This window comes from Leptosomus discolor, chromosome Z, assembly GCF_034619465.1.
Source record: "Leptosomus discolor isolate bLepDis1 chromosome Z, bLepDis1.hap2, whole genome shotgun sequence".
Classification (NCBI taxonomy): Eukaryota; Metazoa; Chordata; class Aves; order Leptosomiformes; family Leptosomidae; genus Leptosomus; species Leptosomus discolor.
In genome coordinates, this window is record NC_141419.1 from 33,246,009 (window position 1) to 33,267,935 (window position 21,927).

The 21,927-nt window shown below is 38.1% G+C and overlaps 1 protein-coding gene across 3 annotated transcripts in view; it reads left to right on the forward strand.

Moving 5' to 3' along the window:
- Positions 1-21,927, forward strand: part of FOCAD (focadhesin) — a 113,940-nt gene that overhangs the window by 34,340 nt on the left and 57,673 nt on the right. For 2 of the 3 annotated variants that reach the window (XM_086479093.1, XM_086479094.1), the window contains 4 exons: positions 10,248-10,352; positions 10,757-10,858; positions 11,381-11,511; positions 12,493-12,619. In XM_086479093.1, the coding sequence (XP_086335219.1) occupies positions 10,248-10,352; positions 10,757-10,858; positions 11,381-11,511; positions 12,493-12,619 (465 nt within the window). The remainder of the gene's footprint in view (positions 1-10,247; positions 10,353-10,756; positions 10,859-11,380; positions 11,512-12,492; positions 12,620-21,927) is intronic. The other variant, XM_086479095.1, reaches the window with a different exon arrangement.

The window sequence follows — 21,927 nt, forward strand, 5'->3', positions numbered from 1 at the left end:
ATCTTTTCCCTTTCTTTCTTATTTTCTTAGAATGGCTGTCATTTTCTTGCACATGGATGAATTCTTTCTCTTAAACTACACATTTAAGTTCTTCCATTCTTTTATAGCCTTTACCTCTTCTAGAGGATGGTTAAATAACACAAAATCGGAGAACTAAAAAGTAGAAAAAAAGCATAACGAAACATGGAGCCAGTCAGAACCTCACAGTACTCTTCTCAGAGCAAAAGATTTTTTTTTTCAGACAGCTGTGGCAAGAGGGCAGTGGAAGCTGCTTTTGCTGCTTCACGCAGTGTTTGGCTTCCTTTCAATTTGTTGCCTGCTTTTTGTCACGCCATTTAACTTGATAACAATGCTGTGTGTTATTTAAAGCCTTATAGTGAAAAATACTGGATCACACAGGCTCTAGTGGTCTGTGGCAGGGAGAAATAATTATATTGCACTAAGAGTTCCTAGATTTTTCCTGACATGGTAAAACTTCAACAGCCTGTGCTAGGAGGGCGTTTACCAAATGGTGGTGGTATTGCTGCTGATCACCAGGTACAATGGCATACCCTAATACTTTTTGAATGAACATGGTGTAGAGTTAATTTAGTAAGTTGTTACTTAAGTGTTTTGAAAGAATTGGAAGCTGCGACCATTTTTTAAGCATTTCTTAAAAAGTGGCTTTATGCTTTTTAAGTTAGGATGTATATAAAAAAAACAATGCACATTTTCTTTGTTGGAAAGTAAAGGAAACCACAGATTTGAATATTGTTTCTAAAAGTGCAGGTTAATCTTCTGAAATCAGGATATAGGTTTACCTTGGTCATACCTTATTTTAAGCTAGAAAAAGGTTTTCTGCATTACTAACAATGCTAAGGTTTCTGTTAAGAAGTGTTTCATTCATGAGTTTATCATCATCAGAGGTCTGGGGTTATATGCACTATAATGTAGTTGAATATGCTCTATAATGGATTTGAGGGGGGCATTGTATGAAGTACGTTGCCAGTTAAGCCTTCTTTTTGACCAAGTCTAGTACAGAAGTGGCCTTACTGTACACTATTTTAGCCCATGCTAAAAAGCTTACTTACCGTGCTGCGTACAAAGCTTTAGGTGCATGAAATATTAACCATATCATTTAAGTACAGTCTGGACTTCAGACAGATACAGGGAAAGGAATTTAACCTGAAGTTGTTGATGTTTAGTGTGACATAAGTAGGTTTGCCTGCTTTGTGTCTTCTGCTTATTTTAAGCCAAAGTTTTTGTTCACCAATACAGTTTATGAGATAGACAGACACAGCCTCTGGAGCTAACTATAGTGGTTTGACTTCTTCAGAATTAAGAAGCCCTTCAGGCTGATGAAAAAGTCCTTCCTAGCATTAGGAAAAATGGCTTATGCCCAAATGCAATGAGAAAGTGAAGTTCAAACTGCATCGTATTTTGTATTCCTAATGATCAGCAGAAGTCCATATGAATTAGTAACTGTTGTTTAAACTGCAGAAATCAAACTATAATTTGTTAATAGTCTAACTGGCTCACATTTTGTTCACTAACAAGGACTGCAAATGATGAGCTTTTAATCTTTTACTGTGCACCTTAAAATACTTTTCTGCAAAATATATAAAGTATTCAGGTGTCTTTTTAGTACTATCACATAAAGCAATCAATGTAACTAGTAGTACAGCAGGCATTCTGCTCAGTAGTAATTGGGAATTTGGTGTGAGAAAAATACTGTGCTTAATTGGGGTGATATTTCCCTTCTCAGTCCTTAGTTAAGTGCAACCAGGGACTATTCTCCATGCTGTCACCTAATGCATTGTTGTCTTTTAAATTACATTTTTTTTATTCCAAAAGATCTTAATGCTTTAAAACTGGGACTTAATGTCTGGATCAGTTGAACTTGGGATCACCTGGTATCTGTCTTGACTCTGACAAGTTATTTTAGTCTGAGTCTGCTTAATGGGTCCACAGAGATTATTACAGTGTGGCACAGCACTGCACTGAAAGATTATCACATTGTTTCTTGTAGGTGCAATGTTCTCCCTAAGGCAGGAAGAATTACTTAGGACTTGTCTGGTCTTTCTCTTGCGGTTAAAAATAGTTAGTACAGGAGGAGAAAGCATTGAAGCTCATAGATGGGGGAAGTAACCAATTGCTTTAATAAACTCAATGAGCAGCCTGATGGGAACAACCGCTAACGTATTGATGGCAAAGTTATACTTTGGGAATTACTTTATTCAGGTCTACATAAATAAATGGTGCTTTAAAAAAAAAGGGGAAAGTAAGTGGTAAAACAGTGATCAGAATGTCCTTTAAGTTAAGAAAGTGGAAAAGTCATCTCAACAAACTTGTTAAACATTTGAGTTCCATAGGGCACTTTCTGAAGGACTCTGTGGAAGGTGGTGTGCAGCACAGTAATTAGAAGGCTATTCTGAAGAAGAAAGTCAGGGGCTGGGTGTGGAAGTAAGAGAAAAAAAAATGTCTGGTAATCCTAAACTTATTTTTAAACAGTCACCTATATTAACTTGAATCTGCTCCTTTGGTGTTAGCAGTACTTGAACACTCAGTTTAAAGCCAGGTGTTTGTAAGGGAAAGAAGGTCTAACCAAGGAAATACAGATATGTTCCGAATTCCATGTGTTTGGTACATGTTCAAATCAAAGTTAACTTGGGCTAGCAGGCCTTAGCACTTAGCCTTGCAAAAGGTAAATAAAATGTCCATGGGACAAAATGAAAAAGTGTCAACTTTGCAGCCAAACTGTGGACTACTTGTATTACAGCAGAATATATGGAAGTGCTGAGATGTCATGGTGAGGATCAGAGCATGCAAAGAACTGTGTGGTGCTTTTTTTTGTTTTTTTAAGCAGACAAGATAATTAGTAATTCTGCTGCTAGTAAAATTCTCTTACTTTGTGGTTCTGATGATTAGTGGTTGTAACTGTGCATATTGAATTGAAAAGCCATGGTTAATTGCCATGCAAAATCTGAGCTGAAAAATTAATTATGTTTCAAAGCAAAACAGGGTCAGAAGAGGGGATGTAAATTGAGAATGCTATCCTCATTGCTTTCATGTTTATTACAACTCCACAAACAGGATCTCCTATTTCCACACTGAATATTGTTTTTGTTAGGAGCCTGTTGTCTCTACAGTAAATCAAGGGAGCATTTAAAAAACCTTGCTAGGTTTAAAAATAATTACCGTAATTGATTTTGCAGACATTGTTCTGGTTGTGCTTTGTATTTGTTTTTTCTTACCCTTTCCATGGAGAGAACCTACAGAGGACTTCTGTGTATGTACCTCCTCCTTCCCCACTGAGTACAAGTCTTTTTTATGGTGTAAGATTAGTTATTGTATTAGATCTGGTTTTAGCTGAGGCATTTTGGAGTAATGGTCTGAAACACTATAGAAGAAAATCCAGAAATCTTTTTAACAGGCTGATGAATGACGAGTAGTACATGGGCTTTTAAGCTGTAAATCAAATCACTACAGAGGCTGCACTGACACATGCTGTTCATTAAAGCCTTAATACAGTCCTTCTAATCGGATGAATTTCTTGTTGTGCAAAAACTGTAATTACACTCTGTGTGAAACCAGCTGTGCTGCAAGGAGAAGAAATTAAATCGTTTGACTGAGAGTTCACTGGTGAATAGTAGCACAAGATCTATTACTGTTACTAGAGGATTATGAGGCTCTAGAGAACATCCTTTCTTTTATGGTCTTTCAACTGCTGGAATGAAATATTTTAGTGGTAGATGACACCCTTCTGGGAAATCTGTCTGGAGATGCATTATTTTGTGTTCTTTGGGGGCTGGGACTGCATTTAAAAAAAAAAAAAAGGTAAAATACATTTTTAGTCAGGTAGAAAATAAGTTTAAGCATATGTTGAACTGGATTTAGCTCGCTTGGGTGGTGCCTGATGGTATTGTTCTATGTCTGGTTATGTGAAATTTGTAGAATAGCTGTAGGGAAAGAATCGTATTATAGTCAGATCTCATAGATTGTTCATGGTTGAAGCTTATTGGTTAGGATCCTGCTAAAGTGCATGAAACTTCTGAAAACTTAGCTTTTGTTCTCTAAGAAGTGCTTCTGGTTTTTGAGAGCAGTTTCTTTTGTAGCTTTTATAAAATAGCTTTTTGAATTACCTTAATTTGTGCACTTATCTGCAGAACTGGATGCTGCTTCATTTGTGTGAATTGTTCAGTACTTTTGTCTTGCTCACTGGAGCAAGAAATGCCACGTACTGAATGTTTCCGAATGCTGTTTTCACTGCCTTGCCTACTGGAGGGCTAGATTGATGCTACCTCTCTTTCAAAATTCAGCCAGACATTTCCCAGAAATAAAATCTGGAACTTTGCAGTGACATTTATTTCCTGCCTTTTGGTTGTTTTTTGTCAGGGGTCTGGAATGATCTCTTAGTGTTAAAATTGACCCAAAAGAAACCTCCAGGATAGGCATGCAAGCAAAGAAAGTGTGGTGGGAAAAATATAAAGTGATTTCATAGAATCATAGAATGGTTTGGGTTGGAAGGGATCTCAAAGATTATATGTATTTGGATTATATTTTTTTGAAAGTAGTTTTTCCTTTTGGACATGACTTTACTTGGCTTACTGTTTTCTGGCTGTCTCTTATACTTTGTTCTGACACAAGGGTTGCATGAGGACAATTTCACTTCAGTAAAATGCAAGGAAATGTGAGGGAACAGAAGGGGAGGATTATCTTCCTCACCTGCTATCCTCCATTAGCTTGTGCTTTTGAAGAAGTGTAGCTGTTCTGTAGCTTAGAAAAAAGAACTCAGAGCACTAAATTGCAGAGAGTGAGAATGCTTCTCAGGCCTATTTATTAAATGAAAGCATTCTGCTTTGCATGTTTAATCTTATTTTAAAAAGGAGAGTTATTGACATACCTTGGCATCTTTTTTGAGATGCAAAATAATTTTAAAAGCAAAAAACCATAATCTTGAAACCCTTCTTCAGGTTGCTAATGACTGGCTTGACCAAACCACCGCATCGTGTGCGAGAGTGGGGGATACAGAAGGCAGTGTTGCCTGGCAGCATGTGTCTCCCTCTCCAGAGCTGCTTTCTGCCTACTGGGAGCTAATGAATCATTGTATCAGCTTTTTGGAGCTGTTAGGCCCTTGATGAAGATGTAGCATAAATTTAATACTGAAATTAGTCCCAGCATTGTTTATCCACTACATGAGGAAGACAGAGAGAGGAGCAGCTTTGCTGTGCCAGAACATTTTGGGGTTTTCCTAATTTTACAATTTGACTATACATTTCAAAACAAGTACACTTCAAAGGACAATATGTTTAAGGAAGTATGTAACTGGCCTTGTAGTAGCACATGCTTAATCTTTTCCTGAGAATTTTTAAAGCTGAGCTTAGCATCTGTTTACTAGATATTAGTGTAAAAGTCATCGTTGAACTTCAATTTAATACCTCTTTATTGTAGAATAAACTTTGTAATTAGAAAATTAATGCTGATACAGGTCTTGGAATGAACTCATCCCAGCTGATGAAGGCTGGGACTGAGAAGAGCAACTTTAAAGGGTTTGAATGCTTTTATAACTAAGGATTATGAATATAATTTATTTTGATTATAATTTATTTTGAATGCCATTCAGTCCGATTGCCATATGCATAGTCCAAGGTAGCTACAACTGAGAAGAATGCAGGAAGTGGCCTATTGAATACAGCAGTAGCTTAAGACCAAATGAGTTCCATAAGACCCTGCCTCTGGCAAAAGGAAGAGGCACTGTGGGGAGAGAAGGGAAGGAAGGAACTTAGGTAAGGAGTCTGGTCATTGTAATGACATAATCTGACTTCTCTGCTGATGTTTTATGTAGCCTTTTTGTTCAGCACAGGGGAAACCAATGACAGCATTTATCAGGGATGGCTATGGTTTAAAGAATCAACAAAACCCTCTTACCCTCAGAGTTGAGAGTCTTCCATCCATGCTGCTACATACAAAACTTTCTGGATAATATTATCAGAAGACATTTCTTCCCTGTTTGCACATTGCATTAACAATTGTGTGGAAAACTTACATATCTCACTGGAGGAGCACACATGACCTCCCTGATGATGTTGGGATTTAAAATGGTGATGAAGGTTGCTGTGTTAATGATTGCCACCTCGGAGGTATGGAATGTCCATTCCTTGCTCATCGCCCTATGATTTACCTTATATCATTGAAAGATTTAGGTAACAGTAAATCAGGTCATTTATTTTTTTCTTAACACTTACAGTACAACAGGTGCCCAGAAATAAAACTGCTTCCATCTATCATGGTAACAAGGAATACTCGTTATGATGCAGGATTTATAAAATACTGTGATGATGGTCTTGGAAGTGTGACCAAGCATTTCAAAGACATTTAAGCTAGGGGGATTGTGCTGATAAAGGCCCAAAAAAGGTGAATTCAGGGAAGCCCCCAGAGAGTGGAATAGGGAAGAAAGTTCCCAGTTGCTATGCGTGTCTGAAATAGCAGTCAAGCTGTGATGAAAATAAAGGTAGGAGGCGGGGGGGGTGGGGGTCGGGGTGGAAAGACTTCTTTTTGAACAGAGAACAAAGGTAGTTCAGAGAATTACTGAGGACCTCCTTTCTCCAAATTACTTTAAAGCTCTGTTCCAAGGTGATGCTGTGAGGTGGATTATATGTGGACTTAGTCCTTTGATTTGTGTTGTGTAGACCCGTGTGATAGGTCTGAAAGGAATCTGGGGTTTAAAAGGTTCTTGCTTGTTGTCATATGAGAAAATTTGAGAGAATCTAAGAATCATGAGGTGTGTTGCTTCTTGCGGAGTATGTTACTCTCAGAAGTAGTATCTTCTCATTGTATTTTAGCCTTTCTTCTATAAGACTGTTTATTCTGGATGAGTTAAGTTTTTGATGAGAAAAAAGCAGATTGATAATTTCAGAGCAACTTGCAAAGAACCACCACTGTTCTGGTGTAAGTCATGTTTATGGCCACTTAATCAACAGGAGTGGTATCCATCGCATAATCTGCCATGAATTGTTGCAAAGTTGGTGTGGCTTCATACAGTTAATGGTAATTTAGAAATACACTGAAATTATCTCTCTCTACAACGGTCTCCGCTGCTTTGGTCTACTGAGGCAAGGCTGTTAGGTTGACCTGGGAGACTGCTAGTTAAGAATGCTATGGGAATGTTTACGCTGGAGCAAGGCACTGCAGAATGTGATACAAAACTAAACCTTGATGGTCCATCTGTTTTACCCTTAGCTTTAACATAATAGTGGTGTTTATTATAAATTTAGCTTTTGGGAGTGAAGAAGCAAAATGAAAAACCCCTGCGAAGAAAAAAAAAGAGGAATGCTTGAGATGAAAAGCTAAACTGGCTTTTGAAACTACAGTTGCAGCCTGGGTTCCTATAAAATCATGTACAGATTTCCAGTTTTCTGTTTGCGTAAGTCTAAGTCTTGTGATATGTGTAAGACAACATGTTTAATTAACCCATTTGCAGTGTACATTTTTGCTGTATAAAAATTTTTGATTCATCTAATGGAAGAACTCTTTCTCCTACGGCTTTTATTTGGAAAACTAGTTACTATGTGTGTATAATGGGAGGTTTGAATATTATTTTTGAAATATTTGTGCTTCATAGGAAGTTTCAGCTTGACAGGTCCTGCCTCATCGGTATCTCTGGTACCTTATTTCTATTTTGCTTATCTGCCATTTAGTTTTTATGTAAACGATAACTTAAGAAAATTTAATTTGTACATGTTGTGGTTTCACACCAGCAGGCAGCTGAGCCCCATGCAGCCACTTCGTCACCCCGCCCCCATGGGATGGGGGAGAGAATCAGAAGGATAAAAGTGAGAAAACTCATGGGTTGGGATAAAGACAGTTTAATAGGTGAAGCAAGAGCCATGCATGCAAGCAAAGCAAAGCAAGGAACTTGTTCACCACTTCTCATCGACAGGCAGGTGTTCAGTCACCTCTAGGACAGCAGGGATCCATCATGCATAACAGTGATTTGGGAAGATAAATGCCATAACTCTCAAAGTCCTTCATTCTTCCCCCAGTTTTGTTGCTGAGCGTGACGTCACATGGTCTGGAATATCCCTCTGTGGTCAGTTGGGGTCAGCTGTCTCAGCTATGTCCCCTCCCAACTTCTTGTGCACTCCCAGCCCACTGCTGGCAGGGTGGTGTGAGAGACAGAGAAGGCCTTGATGCTGTGTGAATGCTGCTCAGCAATAGCTAAAATATCCCTGTGTAACCAACATTGTTTCGGTCACAAATCCAAAACATAGCCGCATACAAGCTACCATAAAGAAAACTTCACTCTATTCCAGACAAAAGCTTTATCTTTAATCCAAAGATCTGAAGGAAAGAGGAGGGAGGGAGGGTTCTAGCTAAGGAGACTGCAGTTTGGAATGAAAAGGTGGGAAAGCAAGGCATTGTTAAACTTGTATTGAAAGTGCTTCTGGGTGTGAAAGTTTGCTCAAATCAATACTACCTTAGATTCTCATCCACTTTTCTCATTTTGCTTTGAAAGATTTACAGCAAAGCCAGACCTCTGCCTAGGCAGGTGATGGGGTGATGACTACAGATGGTAGACAGCAACCTTGGGAAATAAAGAGAGGGAGGGAGACTAGGCAGTTAGTCAAAAATGTGGGGAAATTTTGGTTTATAAAGGGTTTTATTCTATTTAAGAGTGTCAATTAGTGTTTGGAAAACCAGAAAAAATAATGTATTATAATTAATTCTGTAGGTATTAACTACAGATTCCAGAAGAAAGCTTTTAAGCTTGTGGAAGCACAAATTTGGATTGATGAACTGTAGAGGCAGTGATGTCATATAGAACAAACATTATTTTTTTCATCTGTAATCTGGAACCAGTAATTACAGAAGGAAGTATGCAAAATCCCAGAGCTCTTGGATTTTTATTCATTAATCTTGCTCTGTAGTTTCTGTGGACTGAGATAGGCCTTTGTGCAATGAAAAATTTTATCATCTGAAGACACCTGCTCATGTAAAAATGCGTACTGAGAGAAAGTTCTAGCAGAATTTCTCATTAACTGTTTCTTGAACCACTGTATGTATAAACCACCCATATATATGTAAAGGGTCAGCTTTAGCAGGATAAATTTTCAGAGGTGTAAGACTGTCAAATTAAAGATGGGATCCAATCTTGTGAACATTGGATTTGAGAGTTGCTCGGTCGTTTAGCTCAGCCCATGTATGGGATTTAATACACATTCGTTCTTGTGCTTTAAGCCTCCACTTACCAAGTGAGTTTTCTGAAGGTACAGTAATTTGAGGTTAAAGAGGAAAAAAAAACCTCTTCCAAGGGTGATTCACAACAAAGGTAAGCACTAAAAGTGAAATGGAGAACTCTATCCTCCATTTACCATGTAAGGAAAATAGTTTTTTGAAAGCCAGAAGACTCAAAAATTATTGTGTCTACTTGCTACTGCTAAATACCAAATTTCCTAATTAGCTTTTCTGTGTTGGGAATGACATTATCTTTTAGCAGGAGTTTTATGTGTGGAAGACTAACACATGTGGCTAAGCGAAAATCATAACTGCTGTATAAAGGCAGAATGTAAACCAGTGCTGTGTAATTACTTTTAAGTACCCATAAAATCAAGTGGGGAAAACAAAGCAAGGTCAGCATGAGTAGATTTAATTTTACAACATAGTGATATGAATCTACACAAGAAAAAAGTGAAGGACCTGCAGGTATGAAAATACAGAAGATCTAATCTAAATAAAAGGAGGATGGAGGTAACTAGGTCTCCTTTCCTTCACTGTCACTTCGGGGGCAGCTCTCTGGAAGTTTTGTACCATATATTAAAGAATGCAGTAAATTGTATTGTATTATATGACAGGTTTGTGGGATATGATAGTAGTATCATCAGAATTCCTCTGTAATGACAGAACTGAATTGGAATATTTCTTCATTGATTTGGTATGTATTTTAATGTACCATTTTCAGTTAAGTGTTCCTTTTGGAGTGCCTGTAATGGAATTTCAAGTAAAAATTAATTTATTGTGGAAATTAGATTATTGCAGTGGTTACAGCTGAACATGCATAACAAAGTGCTTTTAAGGTGATAACTTCAAAATAAACTGTAAATCCTATGAAGTTACAGACGTTAGAATTTTCCTTTCTCTTTCCTCTTAACAGAAAAAATAATGCAAAAAGGTAGGAGTTTCTAATATGTTCTGAGCAGTTCACTGTCTTATGTAAGATACCATGCTGACAATTAGTTCCAAGTTTATTTCCTGCTTTTGTTTTATTTTAGGTCCCAAATCTGATCCCAGTTCTCATGTTTAAATTGGGAAGACCTTTGGAGCCTGCACTTTACAGGGATATATTATATACATTGCCTACACTGGGTGTACACAAGGTCAGAATGAAAAGTTTTTAGTAAAACAAAGACTGTGTTAATAAGTAATTTGTTTAAAAAGAAGATTCAGACTGAGCAATGCATAGCTTGCTTAAAGTAACAGATTTGTAAGCTTCGGCATAACTTTCTAATATTTTGGATGGGATATGACGTTTTAAGGAATGAAATGTACATTAGGCTTTATTTTCTTCACTGTATCGTCATTTTATATATATATCATAAGAAGCTGCTCTTGGACTCATGCACTAATTTTTTTCAGAAAATGACTTCCAGTTTCTTTCTGACATTGCAGTTAGGCAGTTATCTTCTTGTTGTACTTCGTTGTGAAATAATGATTTGTGGGTTGGTCTTTGTTCTTAAACATAAAAAATAACTGTGACATATGGTTTAAAAATTTCTTTCAGGTTTGTGTAGCTCAGATTCTACGTGCCATACACATGCTGGGGAGCACCCCAAAGCTTAGAGCAATTACTTTGCGGCTGATGACGTCCTTATGGGAAAGACAGGTTAGAAAATTCTTGTAGTGTCACTAAGATAAGTGTAGTTGAAAAATTTCATTACCTCTAATCAGGGAAGAAAATTAATTTTGGAACATTGCTTATACTAGTATCTCATTATCAGCAATATAAAGTAAATGGTGGAAGTGGTGCCTATATTGATTTTGGTTTAGTGAAAAATTTCAGTATTATGTGCTTCATGAAACCTGCTTTTTATTTCAACAGCTCTCAGACTGGAATGAGGAAAAAAAAAATGGTTTAAAAGGCAGCTTTCTACTTTTCATAGTGTACAGTGAGAGCATGACCTCAGATGGCAATAATTTGCTTCTCTTTATAGAGTAGCAATAGAGATTTGGTCTGCAAAAGCCAGTTAGATCTCTATGCAGCATTAGATTCCAATAATGAAGAAAAGCAAAGTATGGTATGCAGTAAAAGTGGTATGTAGCAGTCATGTAAAAGTGCTAGCAATTGAAAATGCTGTCACCAGCTTTTGAAGTTGTGAGGGTAATTTTTAAATTAAATCTTTCCTAGGATCGAATTTACCCAGAATTGCAGAAGTTCTTGGCAATGTCTGATAAGCCCTCTTTGTCTGTTGACAAAGATGCTCAATGGGAGAAGCTGATTGCTAAAGCTGCTTGTATAAGAGATATATGTAGGCAGAGGTAAGCACAAGCGTTATCCATCTTAACATCTTTGTAAGGGAAGACAATTTTTTTGTTTGTTTTTCAGAAAAGCTGCATAATTATTTTTACCTACTCTGTTATATTAATTGTGGACATTATTTTCCTAGCTGCATGAGATACTGACTCAGGCATTGCTAATCTCAGCAGCTAGTAAGTTTTGAGTTTTATTATTGTAACTAATAGAAAACACAACGTTAAAATTAATCTCTTCTTCTTGAAACAAAACGTACATCCTGTACTGATCCAGAGTACAAACTTAAAGTATGCCACTTCCAAATTTAAAAAAGTGATGAAACATTAGAAAAAACAACTAGTGATCTGTCCATCTTTTGATGTATTCAAAGGAAGATTGAGTGCTTTTCTGAAAAGTCTGTTTTGTCACATGCAAATTACTGGTCTTTATCCATATTTAATACTGACCACAGAACACCATCACACAAGTCTTAACTGGATGATATATTGATCCTTTCCAACTCTAATAATCCATGAATATCAGTACTTGATAATAATTTATACTTTCTGTAATGACTGTTTTTAAACACATCAACTACTTCATGATTCTATGTGCACAATGCTGTCTTTTCTCTTTTTCAATTATCTTTTGGGTTCTACTTTTCACCTTCCTTCTTGAAAGTGAGTTACTAATATCTGGAAAGATTCATGTATTTTTAAATCATTGACTAAAAAAAATTCTTCAAGAAAATACCCTTTCCTTTACCTCATCAACCTTTGATTTTGCCAAAGAGCATTTTTCAAGAAATTAAAGAAAGTGAAAAGCAAGAGATAAATCTCAATGCAGCTATAATATTCTTTTGGCCAGGTAAATGGTGTAGTTATATTTCAGGTGTATGCACGTTCTTCGTGCATTTAGAAATTATTTGGAAGAAAATGAGAGTGTCTAAAATAGAACTTGTGTGTATGCATGAATATTGCCTTGTACCTTCATGTTTTTTCCTTTAGGCCATACCAGCATGGAGCAGACATGTTGGCTGCAATTTCCCAGGTGTTAAATGAGTGCACAAAACCTGATCAAGCTTCACCTGCTGCCATAGTGTTACAGGGACTTCAGGCACTTTGTGAGGCTGAGGTAAGATTAAATTGGTTTGTCCCTGTCTTTCAGGTTTTGCTTGTGGATCACGGACGTTCTTAGTTGATGTTTTTTAAGAGTACATTGGATTGTTGCAGATTTTTTTTTTCTTCTGACAAATTTTATTCCTCTCTCTTTCAAAATTAGTTAATTGTTCCTGGGAAGTTGTACTGTGAAATTCTTCTACAGCTGGTCAGCCCTTTAGTACATGGGTTGTAATTTTAGGTCAACTTTGCAGTTTGTTTAAAAGACATAATTTTATGCACTTTTCCTTGAGATTTGAAAAGAACAACTGTTTGGCACATAATTCAGATTGGCTGAAAAGTATGTAAATAATTTTGGTTTTGATACCTTCTTACTGGCCTGGCCTGCTGGGTCTCATTCACATAGTGTACCTGATAGGGAGTGAAATCACTTGTAACAGGGAGGCTTCTGTTTTACTCTAATGCATTCAATACTTACTGATGAAGAGGAAAAGTAAGCATTGGAACATACTGCCCAGAGAGATTGTGCTGTCTCCATCCTTGGAGGTTTTCACAACCCTGAGCAACTGAGTCTAATCTCATAGTGACCCTGCTTTGAGCAGGAGGTTGAACTGAGGTCCCTTCCAACCCAAATTGTCCTGCGATCCTACGATATCCCTGAGTTAGGAGCCAAGACTCCAAGGTTCCATAGTGACATCTCAGACATGTTGATGCAGGCACAGACATGAATTAGTTGACTAATGATAGCCTGCAGGAACATTTGACTGCCCATTCTCTGCCAAACAGCAGTTTTAAGTTTATCCACTTCTTCACTTCTAGTGCAGTGTTTGCTGCAGTGAGGCAAATCCAACAAAATCCAGCCCCATTATACATTTGAAATCACATCAGCAGTTCAAGAACAACATAGTAATGGTTAGCAGTCCATACATGTTAGTATTCAATGTAGTTAAAAAGCTTCAGATAATGGCTACTAAGAACCAGCTTATTCAAGGTAATTACTACTTGCTTTTGGTATGGAATTTGGCTCTTCTTAAGGTCACGTAAGTTCTTTGAGTGCTGGCCTCAATATTTAAGCAGTGTTTTCCCAGCTTGGACTGTATTTATTTGTTTCCTGCAAAGAAGCAGGAGCTAGGCTTATGAAAAATGTCACATCCTACTATAAAAACTTCATTTGAGAACAGACATTCTGTGCCTCTGTTGAGAAGTGGAAGGCTGAGACGACTCCAGGTACTCAGGATGAGATGAAGGAAGGAAAGAATTACTTTGTGGACAGGTACCAATTCTTCCTGTCCTAATTCTTATTGGCCCTCCTCAGCTTCCTTAGTTTCCCCAGTTTCAGGCCAGTGTAACGTTGTGGGAGACCAGATCTGCAACTCAGGTATACTGAAATTTTAATAGAGAAGTCTCTGGTGGTTTGGAAAACTGAGTAACCATTTGGGTTAAGTAATGCAGTCTGTCCCTTATTTAGACAGTTTCTGCAGTGCAGAAACCTTAAAGAGCATAATCATAGAGGCTGGTCAGAGGTTTTTGTTTTGGTGCTGTCTCAACAGATAACCATGGGAAAGGGATTTAATCTCCTTGAGCTTTTCCATCTGCAGCTGCTTAGATGCAGGTTTTAGTGCGCATCTAATTTTCGGTCAACTTATGCACCAGTATAATAAATTATGTTTTCATATGTGTAGTGTTGACATAGTTGATGACAGAACCCTATACACCATGTGACTTTATTAAAGCTGAGTTCTGAGAGTCTCAGAAAGGCTCCTTTGTAAAAGGAATGCTGTAATAAAATGTGCTGTAACATTGGTGGTTTTTTTTTTTTTTTTTTTTTTGGTCGAGTGTTGTGAAAGAGTAGTTTTCCGTTTTGTTGATGGCAGTAATTGTTTTGAGTAAATGTAATGACTTTACCCAAAGTACTACATGAATATCATTAGGAGTATTGGCTTAGCTTTTGTGAGACTTACAAGAAGGGCTACCCCCCCACCCACACTTTTGTTTCTTAGGTATAACAAAAGGCCTTTAATGAAAGGCCTTTTGGCCTGTATCTAGTGGAGTCCAGTACTGGGACCAGTACTATTCAGTATGTTCATCAGTGACCTGGATGAGGGAACAGAGTGCATTGTCAGCAAGTTTGCTGATGGCACAAAACTGGGAGGAGTGGCTGACACACCAGAAGGCTGTGCTGCCATTCAGAGAGACCTGGACAGGCTGGAGAGATGGGCGGGGAGAAATTTACTGAAATACAACAAGGGCAAGTGTAGAGTCTTGCAGCTGGGAAAGAGCAACCCCATGTACCAGTATAGGTTGGGGACTGAGCTGTTGGAGAGTAGCGTAGGGGAAGGGGACCTGGGGGTCCTGGTGGACAGCAGGATGACCACGAGCCAGCAACGTGCCCTCGTGGCCAAGAAGGCCAATGGCATCCTGGGGTGTATTAGAAGGGGTGTGGTGAGTAGGTCGAGAGAGGTTCTTCTGCCCCTCTCCTCTGCCCTGGTGAGACCACATCTGGAATAGTGTGTCCAGTTCTGGGCCGTGCAGTTCAAGAAGGACAGGGAACTGCTTGAAAGAGTCCAGTGCAGAGCCCCAAAGATGATGAAGGGGGTGGAACATCTCCCTTCTGATCAAAGGCTGAGGGAGCTGGGTCTCTTTAGCTTGGAGAAGAGGAGACCGAGGGGTGACCTCATTAATGTTTATAAATATGTAGAGTGAGTGTCAGGAGAATGGAGCCGGGCTCTTCTCAGTGATGGCCAATGACAGGACAAGGGGCAGTGGGTGCAAGCTGAAGCATAGGAGGTTCCACGTTAACATAAGGAAAAACTTTTTCCCTGTGAGGGTGACAGAGCCCTGGAACAGGCTGCCCAGAGAGATTGTGGAGTCTCCTTCTCTGGAGACATTCAAAACCCGTCTGGATGCATTCCTGTGTGACCTACTCTAGGTGGTCGTGCACTGGCAGGGGGTTTGGACTAGATGATCTTTCGAGGTCTCTTCCAACCCCTAACATTCCGTGATGCTGTGAACAGTGCACAGTGACCTGCATGTCAAAAACGTAAAATACACACAGTTCTTGCCAGGCCACGTTTCCTGGGCAAATACTTTTGTTTTTTTCCAGGGATTTCAGTTGAAGCCAGTGTACTTCCTATGAGGTCATCTATCCTGACGTCTAATTGATTTCATGTGTGAAGTACTGTCCGCAAGCCAAGAAACATTCAAGAATGAAAAATGCTAAGCACTGTATTTAAAACCCCTTTCCAGGCTTTTTTTTGTGGAAGTAGTTTCTTGCTGTTTATTCCCTCAGTCCGCATTTATTTGTTTTATTGATCAGAAAGAAACCAGCATAGCAGAGTAATACAATGAATTGAAACGTGTGAGAACAAATGACGTTGACTGAGTTTAACATTTAGTAGGAATTACAAAGCTGGATGTTGTTTAAAAAGTGTACACTTAAAAACTGTGTTGTTAAAATTTACCTTCCTCTTGGGCTCAAGTTTCTGCCAGTTTCACTTTCTCAGGTCTGATTTACTCCTCATTCTCTTTTTGCCTTACTTTATATCCTTGGCCTTGTACATAGTTAACAACATAATTTCCATTTGAACTCTTTAGTCAGTAGTGTAGGTGTAGTTCCCTACTTGTGCAGATGTGCTGTTGAAGGGAGCTACCAGGCTCTCAGGATGAGCTCTGTATAGGTAAGGGGTTTTCCATATACTGAATGAGTGAGTAAAATGAGTTGACTAGAAACCTTATTGGCCTGCATTCAGTCTGACTGGTCTTGTGAACATCCACTGTCAGAATATTTGCCATTTTACTTGATTTCCTGATTACCTACTGCTGCTCCTAAAAGTGGTGCTGCTGCTGCTTTTTTTTTTTCTCCGATCTGAACTGTGTGATTTATGCCCTCACTGAATGAAAATTGTGTTACCAGCTCCACTTCCAAGTCAGCTACCAAAATCCATTGCAGTGCATCTTCATCACTGGTGCATTTTCTGGTTTTTGAAAGATGGAAATGTCAAAGATACTGTGGCAATGTAAACTGCATTTTTCCTTTTATGAATGTGTTATGTTATATCATAGAGTAGTTTGGGTTGGAAGGGACCTTTAAAGGTCATCTAGTCACCAACAGTCCTTCTGCACCTGCCTCTGCACCCAACCTCTTTTCATCTTGGAAACATTCACTACAGTGGCAGCTTCGTTTTCTGTCACTTGATTAGGGTATGTGGCATACTGGTGTAGCCTTGCTCTCTTCCTCTCCCTACTTTTGCTTTCCCAAGCTTTGCCATTTTATGTATTTTGACATTTCATTTGCTTTTTTTCTCAAGGCTGGAACAGAATTCTAACCTTGTCTCTTGGTTTTGCTAATAAGATAGCTAGTACTTTTACACTTTTTGTGAGAAATGGTATATAGCAATAACTTGAGGTACACTGGGTAACTTCAGGAAGACTAATTTCATCAGTTTATTTTATGTGGAGAAGTTACTGCTTTTCCTAAGCTTAGGAAAATTTTATTTTCTTCAGAGTACACAATATGACTTATAATTTTAATAAATGTTGTCTTAAACTTTGTAATTTAGAACACTAACATGTATTGTGTGTTACATATGTAACACGTTACTTCTGTGTAGTCTTCAAATGTTGTGTTGGATTCATTGCAGAGACAAAATAAATTAAGGAAACTTGTCCTCTAAGTACTTATAATCTGTTAGCAGAAACTGGAAAACTAATTGTGTAGTCCACAAAAAGAATTCCCCTTTTGTAGCTGAAATTTCAATGTAAGCATTTTGCATTTGAATGTGGACATACTCTGTAGATGGAACGATCATGGGCAAACTTTCTGCTGTGGAAATGGCATTGAGGAGTGATTTGGCTGTTAATCCTTAGGATTAATAGTAACGCTTCTACGTCTGCGGCACCATCACATTGTCAAGTCAGCTGGTTTTGGACTATTGGGCAAAATGTTTTTTCAAAAGAAGATGGTTTTATTTAATGTAGTTTATTCGTGGATCATATTGGTCCACAAATGTCACAGAGCAGCCAGGGTCATTTTTCATTACCAGTCTGACCAGGTTATTTTAGATATTTTGTGCATGGGGGATGTAATGTGTAGTATGACATTTGCTTACTTGAAGATCACTGTTACACAGGGTTTCTGATTGAGCAGAGTGATACAAAATATACCAAAATCACCATACGAATGTAAGTTGCCCTTGGCAAAATATAGCAATTGCAGTATACAATTCAGTCAATACCAATGTGATTACCATTACCAGTGTCTATAGTATGCCTACTGTCACAATGCTGAGCATCCCCAGTCACCAGGAAGGAATATGTGGGTTGAAGCCAGCTCAAGCCCATTTCTCTCTTTGGAATTCTTTTGTTGGCTCTCCAGTTTTTATACTGTATGTTGGGCTGAGCCATGGTATTTACTTCACCATATGCTGATGTGACGGACTCAGGGACATGTTCACAGTCTTCTAATGAACTAGGGAGAAACATTTACACCATCGTTTGATCCGCTGAACTGTTTATAGCTCTATATCTAAAACAAAGGTCCTCTTTGCGTTGAGTCATTTTCTTGCAACAGCTGTGGTCAGTCGTACACTACGTTATTCTCAGCTTCATGGACACATCACCTTTGCCCATCTGAGCCTTCTTGTAGGGCTTTATTGGTCAGTCACAGTGTGTAGCACTTAATGTGTGGTATGCTCATTGCTTTTTGCAAGTTTCAGGTATTTCTGTAGCTGGCTGTTAAGTGTGACACTTGCCGTAGAGGATGTGTCTAAAGGAGGTGGGGTTTGCTGCAATTACATATTCTGGAAAGATTCTGATAGGTTTTCTTATAATGGTAGTTTACATGAGATTCTGAATTTCAGACAATCATGATGAAAGATGTGGAGCTGCTCTGCAATAAATGATTAATACCATATGTTGACTTGGTTGCTGACATGTTCACTGTCTGGATATACTGATTCAGTTTGAAGGTGATACCAAAAAACTAGAAAAGAAGACAGATAATTCAAAAGTAGCTACCTGAGGACCATTTTGGGACACAGGCTGATGAATCTATTTTGTATTTCTGCTGAACCTACTGGATTATTTTAATAGGAATTGCAATTGTGCTGGGATATCCTTTTTTCTGTTGTGTGTACTCTGGGAAGAGATGTTAAGGTTGGTAAGAGGTGATGGAGTTGCTTAGAAAGCTTAAATGAGACCCATTCACAGCTGTGTCTTCTATGTCATTTGAAGACCCCAGTTCTGCTCAAGTGATTTTTTTCAGTGACAGAAGACTTGAACAGTATAAATAAGACTTGACTTCAAAAAATCAGGGAGAAAACCCCTTTTCTCATTTGATGTGTTGTTTTAGGGTATAAAGCACATCACTGTAAGGTGATGGCTATAGCACTATGATCACAGGGAACAATCAGCTATGCCAACCACAACAAAAAGGCTGGAGACCTGTTGTTACGCAAGTATTGTGGTCCATGATCCACACAAAAGACGAATCTTGTAACTTGCTTTCATTGGAAGAGGTTGTGATACCTGCAGATACCAAAGGATGAATCAGAACAACCGTAAAGAGCTAAGAAACATTACAACCGATTTTTGCACCTGTTATTTTACAATTGTTAAAGCCATCATTTCTCATTACAAAGCAAGTGAAATAGTCCCTGCGTAGCCTAATCCAGTTGGCCCTCCTTTGTGGGGTAGATTGGGCTAAGTGACCTCCAGAGGTCCTTTACAACCCAAGTTACTCTCTGAATCAAGGATCCTGTGATAGACTTGGTGCCCCAACCTTGCTGAGATTTGGTATGAACAGATATTGGTCTCAGAGGAAATATTGCTTAAAATGATCTGCTTCTCTAACTTACCCTTCCCCAGATCAGAAGTTAAATTTGATTTAAATGTTTTTCCACATGATTTCCCACCCTCTTAGGGCAGTAGGTCACCTGAAGCAAGAGTGATTTTTCTCTCCTTGACATCAGTAAAACTTTGCTTTTACTTTTTCCTTCTAGCAGGTATGTTTCCAGTCAGTGCTTTGTCCAGCAGTAAGCATGCTATTTTAAATTAAATTTTAAAAATGTAAAGAAAACACAAATGTAAAACAGAATGTACCAGAAGCACTGAGAGGTTTTAAGTGTATGGTTGTTAATATCTCAAGATGGCAATGATATGTCAATTTGAACAAACCCAGAATGAAGAAAAACACACCAAAAAACATAAAGACAAAAACAGACCTAAAAAGAACTTTTAGCAAAGTATGACACTAGTGTGTCTAGATCTGTGAACATACATTTTCTGATTAGCACCGATTCTTCTTCTGCAGATAGTGATTGGTATATCAGTGTCATAAATTAAATTCTATCTTGCTAGTTTCCTAGAATGTGTTGCATTTTCAGAGGTCAGCTTTGGCCAGCTGAGCAGTGACTCTGAAATCACAGGGCTTTTCCTTGGAGATTCATGACTAGGAGAGAGAGGTTAGAACATGAGAAAGGCCGTTTGCTTTGACTGTGTAAGTCATCATAGATTTCTAAAAGCTTCTTGATTGGTGTGAGGTACAGTCAAAAAAATTTCTAGTGTGTATAAAATTATTTTAATCACTTTCAGACTTGGAAGAAGTACCTATAGACTAGGCCACAGCTTATCTTGAAATCTTCCTATGCGCTGCTGTTGTTCTTCATAAAATACTGTGGTGAACAGAAGGAACTTTTTTAGCATACCTACATGGAAGTATTGACATTTGTGATGAGACTTTTTTTGTGTGAGTGCTCTGAATAAAGCAGGTTTTGTTGTCATTTGAAGCTTGAATCATGTTTTTTTTGGAAATAAAGCTGAGCATCAGGAACTTCTGAGTCAAGTGGAATAGTGCCAGTTTTTTCATTTGGATGTTCTTGCTTATAGCTTTCCCAAAAAATCTCTCTATCATATTCATGCTGTGCTCTGCTGACTTGCAACACTAGGAAAAAGGAAAATAAAAGCTCATGTTTAAGCTCTGGTACTGCTGCACAGCATAAATCGGTTTACTTCAGGAGGACCTTCTGTCTGAAGAAATCAAAATGCTTTTGTAACAATCAATCTATACAACTCTCCTGTGGGTGTTCCCTTTTTCAGTTAGGAGAAATCGAAGCCTTCACTGTCTTCCAAAGTTTCAACAAAACTTTTTTCTATGACAAAATAAAACTCCAGTGTCTGCTTCCTTGTCCTTTCATATGATCTAAAAGATTACTCTTTTCTCTCTGTACTGTAAAATTTTGTACTAATTATATGTGGCACTGAGTTTCCGGGCACAATACCTCAGGTGCCTTGATGACAAGTTGCTTAACAATTTCAGAGACTCATGACTTTGCATTAAGGGCAGTTTGGTAAAGAGCTTAAGGATAATCATGAACTTAGGCACAAAAAGTCAACTTGTATTCAGTGAGTCTCCTCTTGGGGACCTAATATCTGCAATTGCAGAAGTGTATCTAAAGTGATTTCAGCTTCTATTTAATGGACAGTAACTTTCTGGTTTCTAATATAACTGCAAAGGCAGATTTAAAGGCTGAAGTTACTATGTTCTAAGGACTTGGAAAGCAAATGACAAGACTCCAAATTCATAATTAACAGAATAAAAATAAATTCTATGATTTTCAAACCAGTTTCACATATTTTATAAGATAACAATTGGAAGTGTAATGTTACTACCATCTGTGATTTCCTGAGAGACTTATTTATTTGATGTTTCTGGTTTGTTGAAGTGATTTCTCTCACTAAATTCTAAGAACTGACCTGCTTAGTGTAGGGCTAATGAAGCCGTGGTAGTAGCGTTTATTTTAGTTTGACATTTTCCCAATGATTTCAGGATTCCTGCAGTTTCACATTCTTCTTTCTGCAAATTTCATTGGATTTGGTTGTGTTTAAAGATTAAGGGCATTTTCTTTTGGAGGGCTCCCAGGGACCATAGCTTCCTCCTTGGCGTAGCTTCCTCTGCTTTCATCCTGTTGAACTCCCAGAGGCAGCTTGCTTTTAAGCTAGTTTGAGCAAGTGAAGTAGAGCAGTAGCATTATGTGAAGATACATCTACGGCTTTATGCATATTGTTAACAGTGTCCTATTTATTCCTGCTGGTAGCTGCTTTATCTGATGAAGTACGGTGCAGTATTATTACATGATGTCAATTAATATACTGTGAGAGTGTTAATACAAGTGAATTTTTAACATGCTTGCTTTTTTTTTTTTTTGATTTTATGAACCCTATATTAATTCATGTTCCCAAGTAGGAAGAAAGAAGACAACTGCTGGAAAGAAATGTTGTTCACGTTAAGTTGGGATTGTTGTTAGTAATGGTGCCTCCCACTTTCCC